Source organism: Alosa pseudoharengus, unplaced genomic scaffold, assembly GCF_046254945.1.
Source record: "Alosa pseudoharengus isolate Yale_2024_CS ecotype anadromous, Long Island Sound unplaced genomic scaffold, YU_APseudo_1.1 YU_APseudo_1.1_scf_9, whole genome shotgun sequence".
Taxonomy (NCBI): Eukaryota; Metazoa; Chordata; class Actinopteri; order Clupeiformes; family Clupeidae; genus Alosa; species Alosa pseudoharengus.
Genome location: NW_027468881.1, coordinates 2,319,695 through 2,334,002, shown reverse-complemented (window position 1 = coordinate 2,334,002; position 14,308 = coordinate 2,319,695). Strand labels below are relative to the sequence as shown.

The window sequence follows — 14,308 nt, the reverse complement described above, 5'->3', positions numbered from 1 at the left end:
TGCCATCCCCTTGGTACGCTTCGCTTCTAAGGGTCTGGGATCTCGGCTAACGTTTGGCTGTGACGTATGTTATGCGCCAGCTCGATCGTGAAGTGAGCTACACTACAACGCTCAGAAATTGTGTGCGCTACAACAACCATTCCCCACCAAAGCGAACAAGATGGATGTAAATGACCGATACCAGCTTTGCGATACAAATGTAAGAGTTAGTGGAAGAATAGCAAATAGCAGATTACTTTTCAACAGTAAGGTTGAAGATAACATATTGTAACGCCGATAAGAAGTTAGGAGACGGGGAGGCTGATATATCGTTCCAAAACTCCGGTAGTTTATTTCCTATAGATGTACAGGCTAGTGCTCGGGCAACAGGAGGTGTCCACTACACTACAAAACAACAAACTGATCGCTGATAAATCACGGTCTATGTTTACACGAAGCAGGGTGTTTTCCTAAACGAATATCTGGCCATCTACGTTTGCAAATAAAACTGCATGTACACGAGACCGTTTATTTTTAAAATGTGTTTACACGAACCCGTGTGTACATACATGTCATGAGCACGCCAAACCACAGTGGCAGTCTAACGATAAGCTCAAGCTCACATTAACCAATCAGAACCCTGAAAAGTAGCACGTGAGAACATGTAAATGTAAACATTGGTCGCACATTTGGTGTACTTCTGTCGCATACTGTGACGTTGGCTGCCCAATACTCCGTTTACCACAGTTTAGAACCAAACGCATAAACGGAGTTTTCCAAAAAAAAACACTTTGGCCGGAGTTTTTTTGGATAACCGTTTTACGGGGCGAATTCTCCGTTTGCGTCTAAATGAAAGGCTCAAACGTAGGGAAATGTCTTCGTTTATAAAAATACACATGCTCGTGTAAACGGGGTCTCAATCACTCGTCATTCACACTCATCGGCCAACAACACAACGAAACACAACTCACTCGCACGTAATCCACTTCTACTCTGACTAAACTTACTAAATGTCTTAGAACCCCCTATTCTATTCCCTCCCCTTATCAATCGCTAACCTTTCTGAACCCCTAAATATTCCCTCCCGGACACCTCCCCCCAATCAAAACACATCAGAACTCATTGACACAATCTATGACACAGGAGGGAGAGGGAGACACAAACACTCGCACACACACACATACACGCCGGAAAAACAGAAGACACAGGGGAACACAGGGGAAAGCCCAACACGGGGGCAAATAGCCTCGTCGCTACAATATCATCACAATTGTCAAAGCTAGATGTGATCATTGAAAACACGCCGCTTCGTTCATACCGGGTCTGCCGCACATGCTGTAATTTAATAGAGGCTACTGCGCGATACAAATCAAACGTTTCCCAAATCCCGTAGGGAGTAGGGCCACAACATCTTTGCCCGAAATAAAATGTGTTAAACACTCCTTTTGTTCGGACTTCAATTCCTGAATATTTGGAAGTGTAGCCAGCACGGACTGAATTGCTTCATTAACTTATGCCTTTGCCAACTCCTCGAGGACTACAATTCAATTCAGCGCAGAATCTCAACGTCGTCTCTCACAACTCCCGCCTCCTGCTCGCTGATTGGCTCAGTGTCGAATTCTCCGTTGCGAGCGAGGCCAATGGCCGGAATCCCAGACGGAGTCGTGGAGGGGGATGCAAATCGAGCGGAAGTACGTAGGAAGGCAAGTCCAGGCTAATTCAGCTCCCTCATGCTTACAAATGGTCCAAAATGCAGCAGCTAGGCTTTTGCAAAAGAAAAAAACACATCACTCCAGTCCTTGCTCAACTTCCCTGGTTACCAAAGTATGAGGTTGGTTTTAAAATTCTATTATTAGTTTTCAAAGCCCTAAATGGTTTAACACCTCAGTACATTTCCGATCTGCTCTCACCTTATTCTGCCCCCCGGTCACTTAGGTCATCTTCACAATTCTCGTCAGTACCATATAGGGGTGTCAAGATCCTCCAAATTCTCGATTTGTTTTCATTTTCGATTTTAAAATCACGATTTGAAGCGATTTTTTATATTTTTTAAATATTACTATTAATGCATTCCTTATGTTGTTTACTTTTTTGGCCTTTTCCTATTCTGTTTCAGGGGCTTTTACTTTGAAATAAAAACCACAAGGTTGTAAACAGAACAGACATCAAATATAGACGTGAACTTAGTGAAATGAAACAACACAGAATGCTAATTCGATTGTTTCAGCACATTCCGAAGAGACCCAAGGTTAGTGTTCATGGAGCATACACTTATCAATGTGCATTGTATGCCTTAAAGTAATTTTGGACTGTAACTAGATCATCTTTTCACTTGCTAAATTTAGTAAGTAGTGTTAATTGACGTGAATGAACGGCAAAATACTGTACTTCCACACCAGTGAATTCAGAGTAGCAAGAGGGGCTTCGATTTCGGTCAATTGATTGAGACTGGTTGCAGCCTAAAGTTAGACTGTTGACGTTGTGTGTTTTTTTGCATCTTGGCATACATGCTGGACGTGACATTGGGGGTGTGGCTACATCGTTGATTCTACGTTAGAGTTTGAAGATCGAGAACGAGATGTAATTTTGATCTATTTTGAATTTCCTGCCACCCCTAGTACCCTATTCACGCCTCAACAAAAGGAGACCATGCCTTTTCTGTTGCTGCCCCCAAGCTATGGAAGTGTAAAGACTTGCACTTTTACTTTAAATTATTTCCCTTTTATTTCCCTTCTACCTTTTTAAACTTACATTTATTTGTATGACCCTATTAATCCAACTGTTTTATATTTTTATTCCCTTCTCTGTATCACTTTATTTTTTAATTATTAACTCCTTGCTCCTCAAATATTTGTTCTTTTAATTGCATGTTGTCCTGTCTAACCTCATCGACATCAACACTTTGGGTCAACTCTGTTGTTTTTAAACAAATAAAATGACTTGACAAAAACAGTCATTGACACAAAACCTCTTGAGTAAGTTTCTTTTTTTTCCATATATTTTTTTTAAATGCAAGTAACTTCTGAAGACATGAAAGCAAACCGGGTGCACTTACCTGTGGAACCACCATGTCTCCACCTGGTCTTCTATCTGCTCTAGTAGTCTGTTGCACTCAAAGTCAGACTTCTCACAAGCTGTCTCCACAATCTCCAATAGACGGGTTTCACTAAAAGGAAAGAAACATGGTCTGTGCAAATTCCTTGTCCTTATCTATACTGAGCATAAGAACAAAAGCAACTATGACACTCAGCAGAATATATACAGTTAAGAACAAAGAACAAAATTATTCATACCCCTGGCAAATATTGATTCAATGTTGATTTTGTATTTATCAATATGTTTGTTCTGACTGAAAATGACAGTACCACATGCCAAAAGGTTGTAAGACAATGTGGTAGAAACATGGAATCAAAAAAAAGAAGCATTTTTATCTTTTTTAACATTTTTATGAAAAATGGTGTCCAAAATTATTCATACCTTTTTTAGATAATCAATGGAAACATCTTTATTTACATTCACAGCTCTCAAAATGGTTCTTATAATACCTACCAAGCCTCTCCATGTCTCCACAATGATTCTAGACTGCACCTTTTTAACAGCAATCTGGGTTATGTCTTACAACCTTTTGGCATGTGGCAGTGTCATTTTCAATCAGAACAAACATATTGGTCAAGAGAAAGTCAACATTAAATCAATATTTGCCAGGGGTATGAATAATTTTGTTCTTAGCTGTATCTCTGCCAAGCGCTTCGGATCTATAACATCTTCCACCAAGGGGGTCATGTTTTCACCCTTTTTTTGACTTGGTTGGTTTGAACCATTACATAAGGATCCACCCGACAAACCATTTTACTACAGATTTAACAAGGTTCATCTTAATACATAACAATTTCCTTTTTTAAAATGAGTACTATCTACAGCTACAGAGTACAACCATGGGCACTCCATTGGCACCTAGTTGTGCAAATCTGTTCATGGGGAAATTTGAGCTGGATTTTGTTTACAACAACAATACGTTCAAATAAAACATTAAAGCTGCAGTTGGCAAGATTATATTCACTGAAACCAACACTATGCTCCGACAAAACAACATAAATCAGCCGGTTTTAGAAAAAAAACACGCACTTCTGCTTCCACCTAGAGCCTGTTATTTGTTTTGCAAAAATCCTCAGCTCCCGGTTCTTCTGGTCCAATCAGAGCAGGGCTGTGTGAGATCTGACTGTCAATCACAGTCTGGTGCAGTCTGGTGCTCACTGACGAGCACCAACTCGATGAGAGGGTGCTTGGTGGTAGTGGGGGAGGGGCATTAGGGTTGTAAACATTCAACATTTTGGCTAAGTCCCTTCAATCTGTCAGACTTGCCAACTGCAGCTTTAAATTGTGGGTCAGATATGAAGAGCTCAGATGCAATACCCTCTAAACGTTCATTTATATTACTAAAAACCATTCCACCTTCTTAATTGTATATTATTGTCTACACTGCACTATATATCTTATACTGTTTATGCACCTCCTGCCTATACTGTGTATATGACATTGCAGTTTTCTGCTTTTTTGCACTTCTGGTTAGACACAAAATGCATTTTGTGTCTCTGTATATATTCTGCACAATAACAATAAAGTTGAATCTAATCTAATCTAATCTATTGATTAAAGCACTGATCTTATTCTGCTTCATTGGGTTATTGGACACTGCGGTTAACACATGTGTGCAGTTAATACAAGGTTTTACCTTTTTAAATTGCATAAAACACCATCATGCAGTTTATACACAAAGCGCCAAATACACTGGAAATTACTGTATCCATGTAGCTACCAATTACATGACACATAGACCTAAATATTTTCTTAATGTCTCTGATATGATATTTCAACTTTTCACAAATGTTTGGGTAATATTCAAAGAAAAGTAAGTAGTGCTCTGAAACTGGTGAAATTTGTTTTCTACCGATTTCTTCCCATTTTGTTCATTTTCGGTTTTCATTTGGATTTTTCAAGCGAGGGGGACAAATTGCAGCAATTTTCCTTCAGTACATCGTCTGGGATTTCGGTATATTCGTGGGTTTTCTCAGGCCAAATTTGACCTGTCCAATCAGCGAACAGAGGGGGTGACTGAGAACGATGACGTTGAGGTTGTGTGCTAGTTTGAGCATGACATGACCAAATGTTAGTGATTGGTTAAGGCAGATCCAGAGTGGCTCTGGGCAGATCCAATAGTTTTAAACTTCAACAGAGTACTCGCCTTCAATGAAGTTAACGCTTGGCGATGGAAAGTGGCCAGACTCTCTACATTATGAAATGTACGAGAGTTTGGTAGGACCAGGCTAGACAAACTGATGAAACAAATGCAATTTTGAATGTATGATGTGCCGCAATAAAAAAAGGGGGGGGGGGGGGTTCAAAAACAGTGGCAGTTTGTTTCCCACCTGCGAGCATATTTCGCCAGCTTTTCCTCCTCCCAAGCTGTGTTCCCACCACCAAAGTTCTTGTTAGCTGTTCGCTCAATACCCTGAAACATACACAAGAAAATTCCTTTAAAATTAAATTTGACAGTGACATTAATTGACCTGAATATCCATGTATGAAGCAAATAAATTATTCATATGCTCTCAATTGGCCTGCTTACATTGTCAGCTAAACCTTGTGTTTGAACTGCAGCCTTCTAAATAATCTTCCCAGCTTAAGTTAATCCTGCGCGTAACATAAGGGGGCACTATGGAGTCTGTGTGGGTGTGACGTTTTACACTGCGGCGATGATACTCACTAGGTGGCACTTACAACTTTTGGATTTTCAGGCAATGTATTGACTTTATGACATATCATGTTCATTCAGCAAGATATTTAAATTCAAAAATTTACATCATTGAGTCGGTGTGTGTCTGATTATGAGACAGAGAGAGAGAGAGAGAGCAGAAGAAAGAGAGAGTGTGTGTGTGGGGTGTAGTGAGACTCTTTTTGACTGGTCATGTTAACAACAATGCCTTTTTTGTGTGTCAGATTCTGTAAGTGTGTGTGTATATCAGTGTGTGTGTGTGTGTGTGTGTGTGTGTGTGTGTGTGTGTGTGTTTCAGTGTAGATATGTAAAGTCAGGACACTAGTAAGTTGACATGCACCTAAACTGAATTAATCTAAAGAATCTGACATCAATATCCAGAATAAATGAAAAAAGAAAAACTTCTATTGCCAGTTGGTAGAGCTATACCACACACATTAATTAGGCATGTGAATATCATCATAATAATAATATCCAATATTTTTGAAAGTTTCCAACCAATTAACCAAGGTGTTGTCAACGTCTGGCACACTTCCTGTTCAGTAAGTTGGTGGCACTAGACCAGGTTGGCAGTTCGGGCATGTGGATATCATCAGATTTATATTAACTAATATTTTGTTAATACATTCCAAAAACTATTCTGACTTCTGGCCAGCTGGTGGCGCTACGCAAGACAGGCATTGATGCCAGACAGTGTCTGGATGTCATATACACAAGGGCGTAAGTTTGGTCTGAGCTTTGGTGGAGAAACTACCTAGCCACCCCCCCTCACCCCGAAAAATAAATAAAATAATGTATGATGCGCGCCTGACTTTAACTTTGTATGATGCATTACCTACTGATGCATAAAACATTTAGTCAAAACACTCCAAACACCATGTGAGTCATTCCACGTCAATTCAACCAGGACCCATGCACTTAGGTCTCAAAAACTTCTGAAAAAATTACCAGGTGTACCTATGTTACCCAGGAGACACACTGTAAAATGTATTTTATGTAAGATCAATACTTTCCAAGATACAGCCAGTTTTACGAGGGGCCAACCGTGCAACACTAGTCAAAGGAGAACAAACACTTAGTTTGTGGAGAGACAGCGATGCAAGGTAAGTCTAGGCGCTCACCCTTATGACATTAGGTGCACCAGTGCGACCCAGGAAAAAATGTTGTCGCACTCTTAAAGAGGCCCTATGCAACAATTTTAGCAAAAATTACCTTAATTGTGCAGGTTGAGAGTCGTTCTGATGGTTCTACAACACTTTTTGGGTCGTTTGGTGGGTGCTTAGTCTCCCCCTAGTGCTTCTCCGTGGAAAAACCGAATATGCAACTTTCTGGTCTCGGACCGAAGAAATCCGGATGTGACTCGGCAGAAGGCCTCGAAAATGTAATAAGATTGTAGTTTCTAAGAAGACTGCAAAACGGACTCCGACTTGGCTTTGTTGCTGCTGAAATTGTAAGTAGCCTACCCTTGGGTGAACTTCGTTTTTGTAATGTGGTTTGATAGTCTCTTGAACAATGTGTTTGCTCGACCGTTTTATTGTGAGCCCTGTATGTGTTTAGCTTGGTTTCTTGATGGCTAGCTCGCTAGCTAGTGGGGGTTTAGTGTAGCAGTCACTTGCTACCGAAGCTGCAGGGGGAGCTATGTTGTGAAAAATGCTAGCCAAAATCAGGCGAAAACCCAGAAACAGCGAAGGAATAACCAGACTTGCATAGGGCTTCTTTAAAACTTGGTCGCATTCTAGAACCATGTGTGGCCTCTCTACTCTCAAAAGTGCCGATGCTAGGATGCTGGGTTGCCTTGCACAACATTATGCCAATGTGCTAGAGCAGTGGTTCTCAACCTTTTTTTAGTGATGTACCCCCTGTGAAATATTTTTTCAGCCAAGTACCCCCTAACCAGCGCAAAGCATTTTTAGTTGAGAAAAAAGACTTAAAACAGAGCACTGTGCCATCAGTGTCTAATTTATTAAACTTTGGAACTGATAAACACATACAACTTATATTTTCCTGAAATATTTATTAAATAATTGTTTTTAAGTATTTTTGCATGGATTCTAAGCTGTTTTTAGGGCATTTTCACTACCTTTATTAATAAGGATTTATTCTGGTCATTGTAAGTGCCACACACCCATATTATATATTGTTTATATGTTGTGATTTTTAAAGAATTAAAATATAAAAAGTGTATTATACAAATTCTTATATTTTGACATGTATCTCACCACAGCAAGCTCATAGCTCATAACTCATACAGTGGGCAGTGCTTCGACTTGGCCAGCTTCCCTCGCGGTCCGCGCGCGGGATCACACGGCATCACGCGACTTTAATTTGTATTTTTCCAGTGACGCTGCAACGACGCTGCAACAACCGGCAGAGGTCTCAAGTGAGCAGGGTGTCTCGTAAAAAGAAATGGAGCTGGAAAACCCTACACAGACTTCACTACAGACTTTAGCAGACTGGTTTAGAAATAATTTAATAGCCAGAAATATGCCTGCCCTGCCCTAATAAAGAAATATTTGGTTAACGGCGAGTGAATCCCGTTTGCAGCCGTAGAAGAAACGCAGGACAAATTAAACATTCTGGTTTTCTCCGAGCGCAACGATGATAGACAGACATCATTTGGACAAAATATAGAGCATATTAACCTCCGTTGCTCAGCCAAATGCCTTCCTGTTACGTCCTGGTATCACGGAGTTACAGGCGATGTTGTGTGATGTTTGATGGTCACAAGTTTACTTCATTAGCGTTTATTTTTTTGATTATTAAAAAGTGTTTTTCATTTAAAGGCTTGACTTTGTGCTTATTCAGAAGAGCATTTAGTGCTCTCCCCAATCCCAGACGTTCACATTGCATGTTTGTTTGTAATGTATGCAACCGCGAGATACGCTCGTCATAGTCGCCGATACCGTGGGTGCTCCGTCTCTCGGGCACCCACTGAAAACATCGAGCACCCACGTGTGCCAGCTTACAGTCCCGGCTAAATTTACATTAATTTAAAATCAAAAGAGCGTCTCTCGTATGAAAATTCCTGACACTTCCCACCTGAAGAATTAACGCAAGGCTTTGTCGGGTCTTCAGCCCCGAATGTTTAAAATTTATATAGCCCTGAATATCATTTTAAAAGTAGTCTGACAAAGCTTATTGTTTTGTGACACAGCTAAACACTGGTACCTCATAGAACGTCTATAATATAGCCTAGGTGGTCGCAACTCACAAAAGTAAAGCAGATAGAAACAACTCACGCAAATCTAGCCTACAACACGCAGACAGCTTCATGCGCAGGGGAGAGAGCGCGCGCGCGCACAGGTGCTTTTTATGATTGTTGGCTTCTGATGGTATCTTGCTAATTCACTGAACTGCATTAGGTGACACAAATGGTATTGCCTTTATCTTATAACTCCTTGTCTGAGCGACTATGGTTTTTAAAAGTCAGATGTTCCCTGACAAAGACATTCGAAAATTAAGAATGTTTATTGATTTGAAAAATACACTAATTTTTGCAAACTCCCTTCATTCAACCCTTGAAGACTTCGCGGTCTGGTGCGCTATGTAGATCGTTTCTCGTACCATTTAATTTCTCAGAATTTAGGTCTACTAGGCCTACAATAACATCATCACCAAATACATCTTTTATTTTTAGTTGATCAACCACAAAGAGTAGCATAGGCCTACTGTGCACAGTGCACTGACGACTGTAGCAGCCCAAGGTAACCAGTTGTTGTAGATGAGAGGCAACCCCTTGTTTCAGATAGCCTGGACAACATGTTACCTGGGTGTTGCCTACGTAATTAATTAATGGTAGCCTACAATAGTTAATTGATTCGCGTAACATATTAGTTGGCTCAAAGAGTAGGGAATCAGGATGGAGAGAGTCACGCGTGTGTTGCTTTTGCGGGATCGAATCCAGTTTAATGCTAGTTTTCAAAACATATATTTTTTTACATGTCTTTTGTCCGAGTGGCTGTAATGTAGCCGAGCGCTCATGGCGTATGAAAAGCGACTTCAAACCGCCTAAAACAACTTGTTTGTGAATGTCTGACAACTGCTGCAGCGCATGCACGCGCAAGGAAACCAGTAGGTGGAGAAACCAGAAGGCACACAACACCGGAACGATTTTAAGGCTATTTCGCATAAGCTACTCAATGGTGCTATTTCACACGCATTATAGCGACCCCCACTCACCGGGGTTAGGTGGAAGGTGTTAATAGACGATTGGCGTAGCCAGTGGACTAGGGCTGTCAAAATTGCTCAAAAATGACGTTCGAATATCCCCTCTAAAATAAACACATGTATTCGAATATATTGGAATATCTAGGCTATATTATTTGCGCATTATGTCAGTGACGCGCATCATGTCATCTGTTTTTAACTTTTTGTATGGTTATTGCTTGACAGGGGGGATCCCAAGCAGCTTTCAGCCATAAGGCATTTCCTAATTCACCCGACACTGATATTCAAAATGTTGAAACTATTTCGGCATAGCCTATAAGCAGTTTAATTAAATGTAATGTTAGTTGTAAACAAACGGGCTACTTGGTGAGGCTTGGCCTCACAGATGCGCTCGTGCCTTAAATGGCAATACAAATCTTCACGATAAGCACGATAGGCCTATTAACTGACCGCCCGATTCACATTGGCTGGGGGGCAGGGGGGGCCATCAGACATTTGTTCCCAAGGGTCTATGAATTGTTAATCCGGCCCTGCCTCCAACTAACGCAAAGTTCCACCTCTGAGACAGCTTAAAAGAAGTCTAGAGGACTCCTAACTCACTAAGACCTACTTACTGTAGGCAAGCCTGCATTCGAGGCAGGCCTTCTGTTGAAGAATTTTATATAAATCCTGCGCTAACAGTAATCCTCCTACCCCCCACTACCACAGCTGTGGATAGTGTGGCATGCTCACGCTTATGTCTCCTTCTTGCAAACTAGGCCTATAGCCCAACCATTTACATCTTCAAAAAATAACAACTTGCCAGATATGCCTTCATATCTTTGGGCTTCATTCAGCATTTTGTTCTTCCACTGGAAATGACTCTTCTACATTTGCTGCCTGCTGCATCCTTTCTGTTTGTATTGTTTAGAAAATTTTTGACGTCTTGAGTTAATGCATTAAACATTGTTTGCTGGTAACCAGCCACAAATAGCCTACAGATTCTTGCGTGCGTACATTCTCTATTCTCTCCAAAATGTGCCCGTTCTATAGGCTGGCCAAGTGCGTAATTCTGCGGCATAAAGCAGATGTATTTGTTTATTGTACAGAAAAATAAAAATAACCTGTCAAGCAGTCAATTGACTACATTGTAGTCGATAAGTAGGGCAAATTACGAAACCAAAACGTGGGTCATAGTCAGGGTAGGAATTTCACGGCGGGGAATTTCCCCTTGCGTTGGCCGTGACGCCCCTTTGTAAATCAGAGGTTTACAGGCCACGGTGGCCTTGGTGCCCCCTTCTTTCAATATTCTGCTTTGCGTCCTACTAATAGTGATATATATTTAGCCTATGGCCTGTCAATCTTAGCATTCACAGCACAAATTACGCAGTGGAGAAGTTAGCGCAAGAAAGAAAGTGCGTCCAAATTCACCCATTCTTCTCAGTTGAACTACTTGCGAAGTAGCCTACTCATCACACAGACATCACAAGTATCACACGAAAGAGCTTTTTCTCAGCTTTTAAACGATGTCAGCCGCTAATTGCTGTGATGAACGGTTCGCGAGAAAAGTAAATAATATCATTCAATAATCATAAATTCTACTGAAGGTTTTGCGTCCATCTCCCTACCCATTCATCTCGGCGGAATACTTCACGAACCCCTCGTTTAACACATGACAAACCATATATCAGAATAAACAGCAGACCTTACCAAACACAAAGGTGTAAAGCAGTCCCCTGTACAGTTAGCCGTTCCAGAGTAATCCCGTTTTGAATTTGCAGTAAATTTCAACATACATGGATGTCTCCAAATTTGGGCTTTAAGTTTTACACTGTGTTTAAATTGTTCCACATTATTTCATAACGGGCCAAATACAAAATAAATATTACAAATGTCGCCTAGATATCGGTAAATCAGAGGACAGCTGACTAAGAGTTTGTGAAAGTAGCCTTAATGATCACAAAATGCTAAGCATGCATCTAGGCTATTTGACTTTCTTAAAGCTGAGCTGTGCTTAAATTGTTCAATACATGATTTCATAACAGGCCAAATATCAAATAAACGTTAAATATAGCCTAGATATCTGTAAATATTAGATAATCAGATGATTTACAGTTATATGTAATGTGTCATGTTTCATGTTTTTGTAATGTTTCATACAGTGATACAGATCTACTGCAGTGAATAGGCTAAATACAACTTTGATCATTTTTATAGCCTACTACTGTATAGTTAACGTTGGCCTTAGTGCCCTGACATGTGGCCTTTGTGCCCTCCATCAAATATGCCCAACTGAAGGCCAAGTGGCCTTGCCCCCAGAATGTTGAAATTCCAAGCCTGGTCATAGTAGTCTAAGCCTCTGCTGTGAGGCCAAACCCATGAACAAAGACGCATTAATATCTGCAATAGAGTTGTTTTTGGCGAAACAAGCTCACAGCCGAACGAGTCATAGCACTGAAGGGAGAGGCAACTGGCATGTGCTCTCCCCACGGGCCAATGGATGTACAAGTTTTCTCCTGTGCCTACGATATTTAATCCAGTGTTTTGTCAAGTTGCAAAATGCTATTCGTTTTAACGAATTTTTATGATAGTACCCTATACAAAAAGTACTTCATACTATCTTAATTGCTTTATACTAAATACTTGACCAATGGCTATTGCATCTGTCTATTGAAAGTGAGAATGTGGCATGTGATCTACTGTGTAGGCTTCATAAAATAAAATAAACAGATTGCTAACGGCCTACAAGCTCATCTGGGGTGCGTTTCCCATACAACTACGGAGGTTAGCTTTTTACTAACAGGATGCATCGTTCAACTAACCAACAGTTTCCCAAAACTGTCGTACTTACATAGTACTGTAAGTTTGGACCATGATAGTTTCCAAAGTTCAGTAGTCTGGACTAAGGTGGTTAATGACATTTAGTAGCACGTGAACGGGCACCTGCACATACTTCTGTGGCGCATTGCGTTAAGGCCGGCAGATGAGAGCCGCCGTTGCACAGCAGTTACCAGTCCCCTGTCCAAGAGTTCGAATCTGGGTAAAGATTTTGACAACAATATTGACGTTAAGTTTAACTAAGTTTAACTAAGTTTATCTTTTGTGCAGATCATATTATCAAAATCAGAATCAGCCTTCTTGGCTTGGTTTGCGTAAACTAAAAAGGACCCCCCCCCCCCCCCCCCATGAAAATCAAAGGCTAAATATTCTCAGCTGACTCGTCAAAAAGTGCTCACCACCTTATTATTATCTGCAGGTGTGTGACTTTTACTTACGTGCACATGGCTGCAAATTGACTTTTAATTTATGTATTTTCTGCCTTGGGCATTTTAAAATATGGATGTATGGTGGTTAGAAGTGTAAATATCAATTAGAAACCTAAATATATTTATAATTATTAATTTGCAAACAAATAACTGGCGTCAGTGACGTCTTTGACATGAAGATCCCTGGAACTATGCTTCTACTAGCATTCTACCACAGGTCGAGAGGTGTAGTTGTAACTACACAACTTTACGATAGTGGTTGCAAACGTTCGTTGCTACTATGTTTTTGGGAAACACTAACGTAGTGTAACGATGCATTGGACTATGTAAGTTCCAAATATGAATGTAATTCTGCGTCATAAAGCAGATGTATTTGTTTATTGTACAGAAAAATAAAAATGACATGTCAAGCAGTCAATTGACTACATTGCAGTCAAGAAGATTAATTTACGAAACCAAAACGTGGTCATAGTTGTCTAAGCCTCTATAGCGTAGCCTGTTAAAAACGTCGCAGAAGCCTACTCAAGGCTACAGATTAATTCTGAACAGTTATTTCTCTACTGGCTCAATTATCACACCACTGTTTTGATTTGCGTAGTTGCGTTACCCCAACACTGACAATAATGTAGATTAGTAGAAATTTCGATTTCGATTTTCGTTACCACCGTGTAGTCAAGCCTTAAGCCATACCCAAGTAGCCTAAATCGAGGTAAATCGAGCTTTTTCAGAAGGGGCGGCAGGCAGAGCGATGTACAGTGGCAGAGCGACGCACAGTGGCTGAAAGTGGTACTAAAGCTTCACGCAGCTTCACGCCTCGTAATGCGCGACTGAAGTGGCCATTTGAAAGCGATGCCCACTGTAGCTCTACATGCATTTCATGTGTGTGTAGGGCAGACTGTCCTGAATCTGGCAATATAATTGCCATGGTGGAAGGATTCTCTGGGGCTAAGCAATTTACAGACATATGTGGTATGCGCCTTACAGAAATTAATGGCATTTTTTTATTTAGTGATTAAAAATGACCTTTCTGCGCTCCATATCTGTAACACGAACTGATCTGATCTGACCTGACTTGACCCGAGTTTACGTGTTAGTGTTCTGCACTAATGGTTCTCTACAACTTTTTACTGCATTGCCATGAACA

General features: G+C 40.6%; 1 protein-coding gene across 5 annotated transcripts in view; it reads right to left on the bottom strand.

Annotated features, from left to right (window-relative positions):
• creld1b (CRELD disulfide isomerase 1b) overlaps positions 1-14,308 on the bottom strand; it is a 97,946-nt gene that overhangs the window by 53,551 nt on the left and 30,087 nt on the right. For all 5 annotated transcript variants that reach the window (XM_076276364.1, XM_076276365.1, XM_076276366.1 and 2 more), the window contains 2 exons: positions 5,406-5,488; positions 3,035-3,145 (listed from right to left, as the gene is read on the bottom strand). In XM_076276364.1, coding sequence (XP_076132479.1) covers positions 3,035-3,145; positions 5,406-5,488 — 194 coding nt within the window. The remainder of the gene's footprint in view (positions 1-3,034; positions 3,146-5,405; positions 5,489-14,308) is intronic.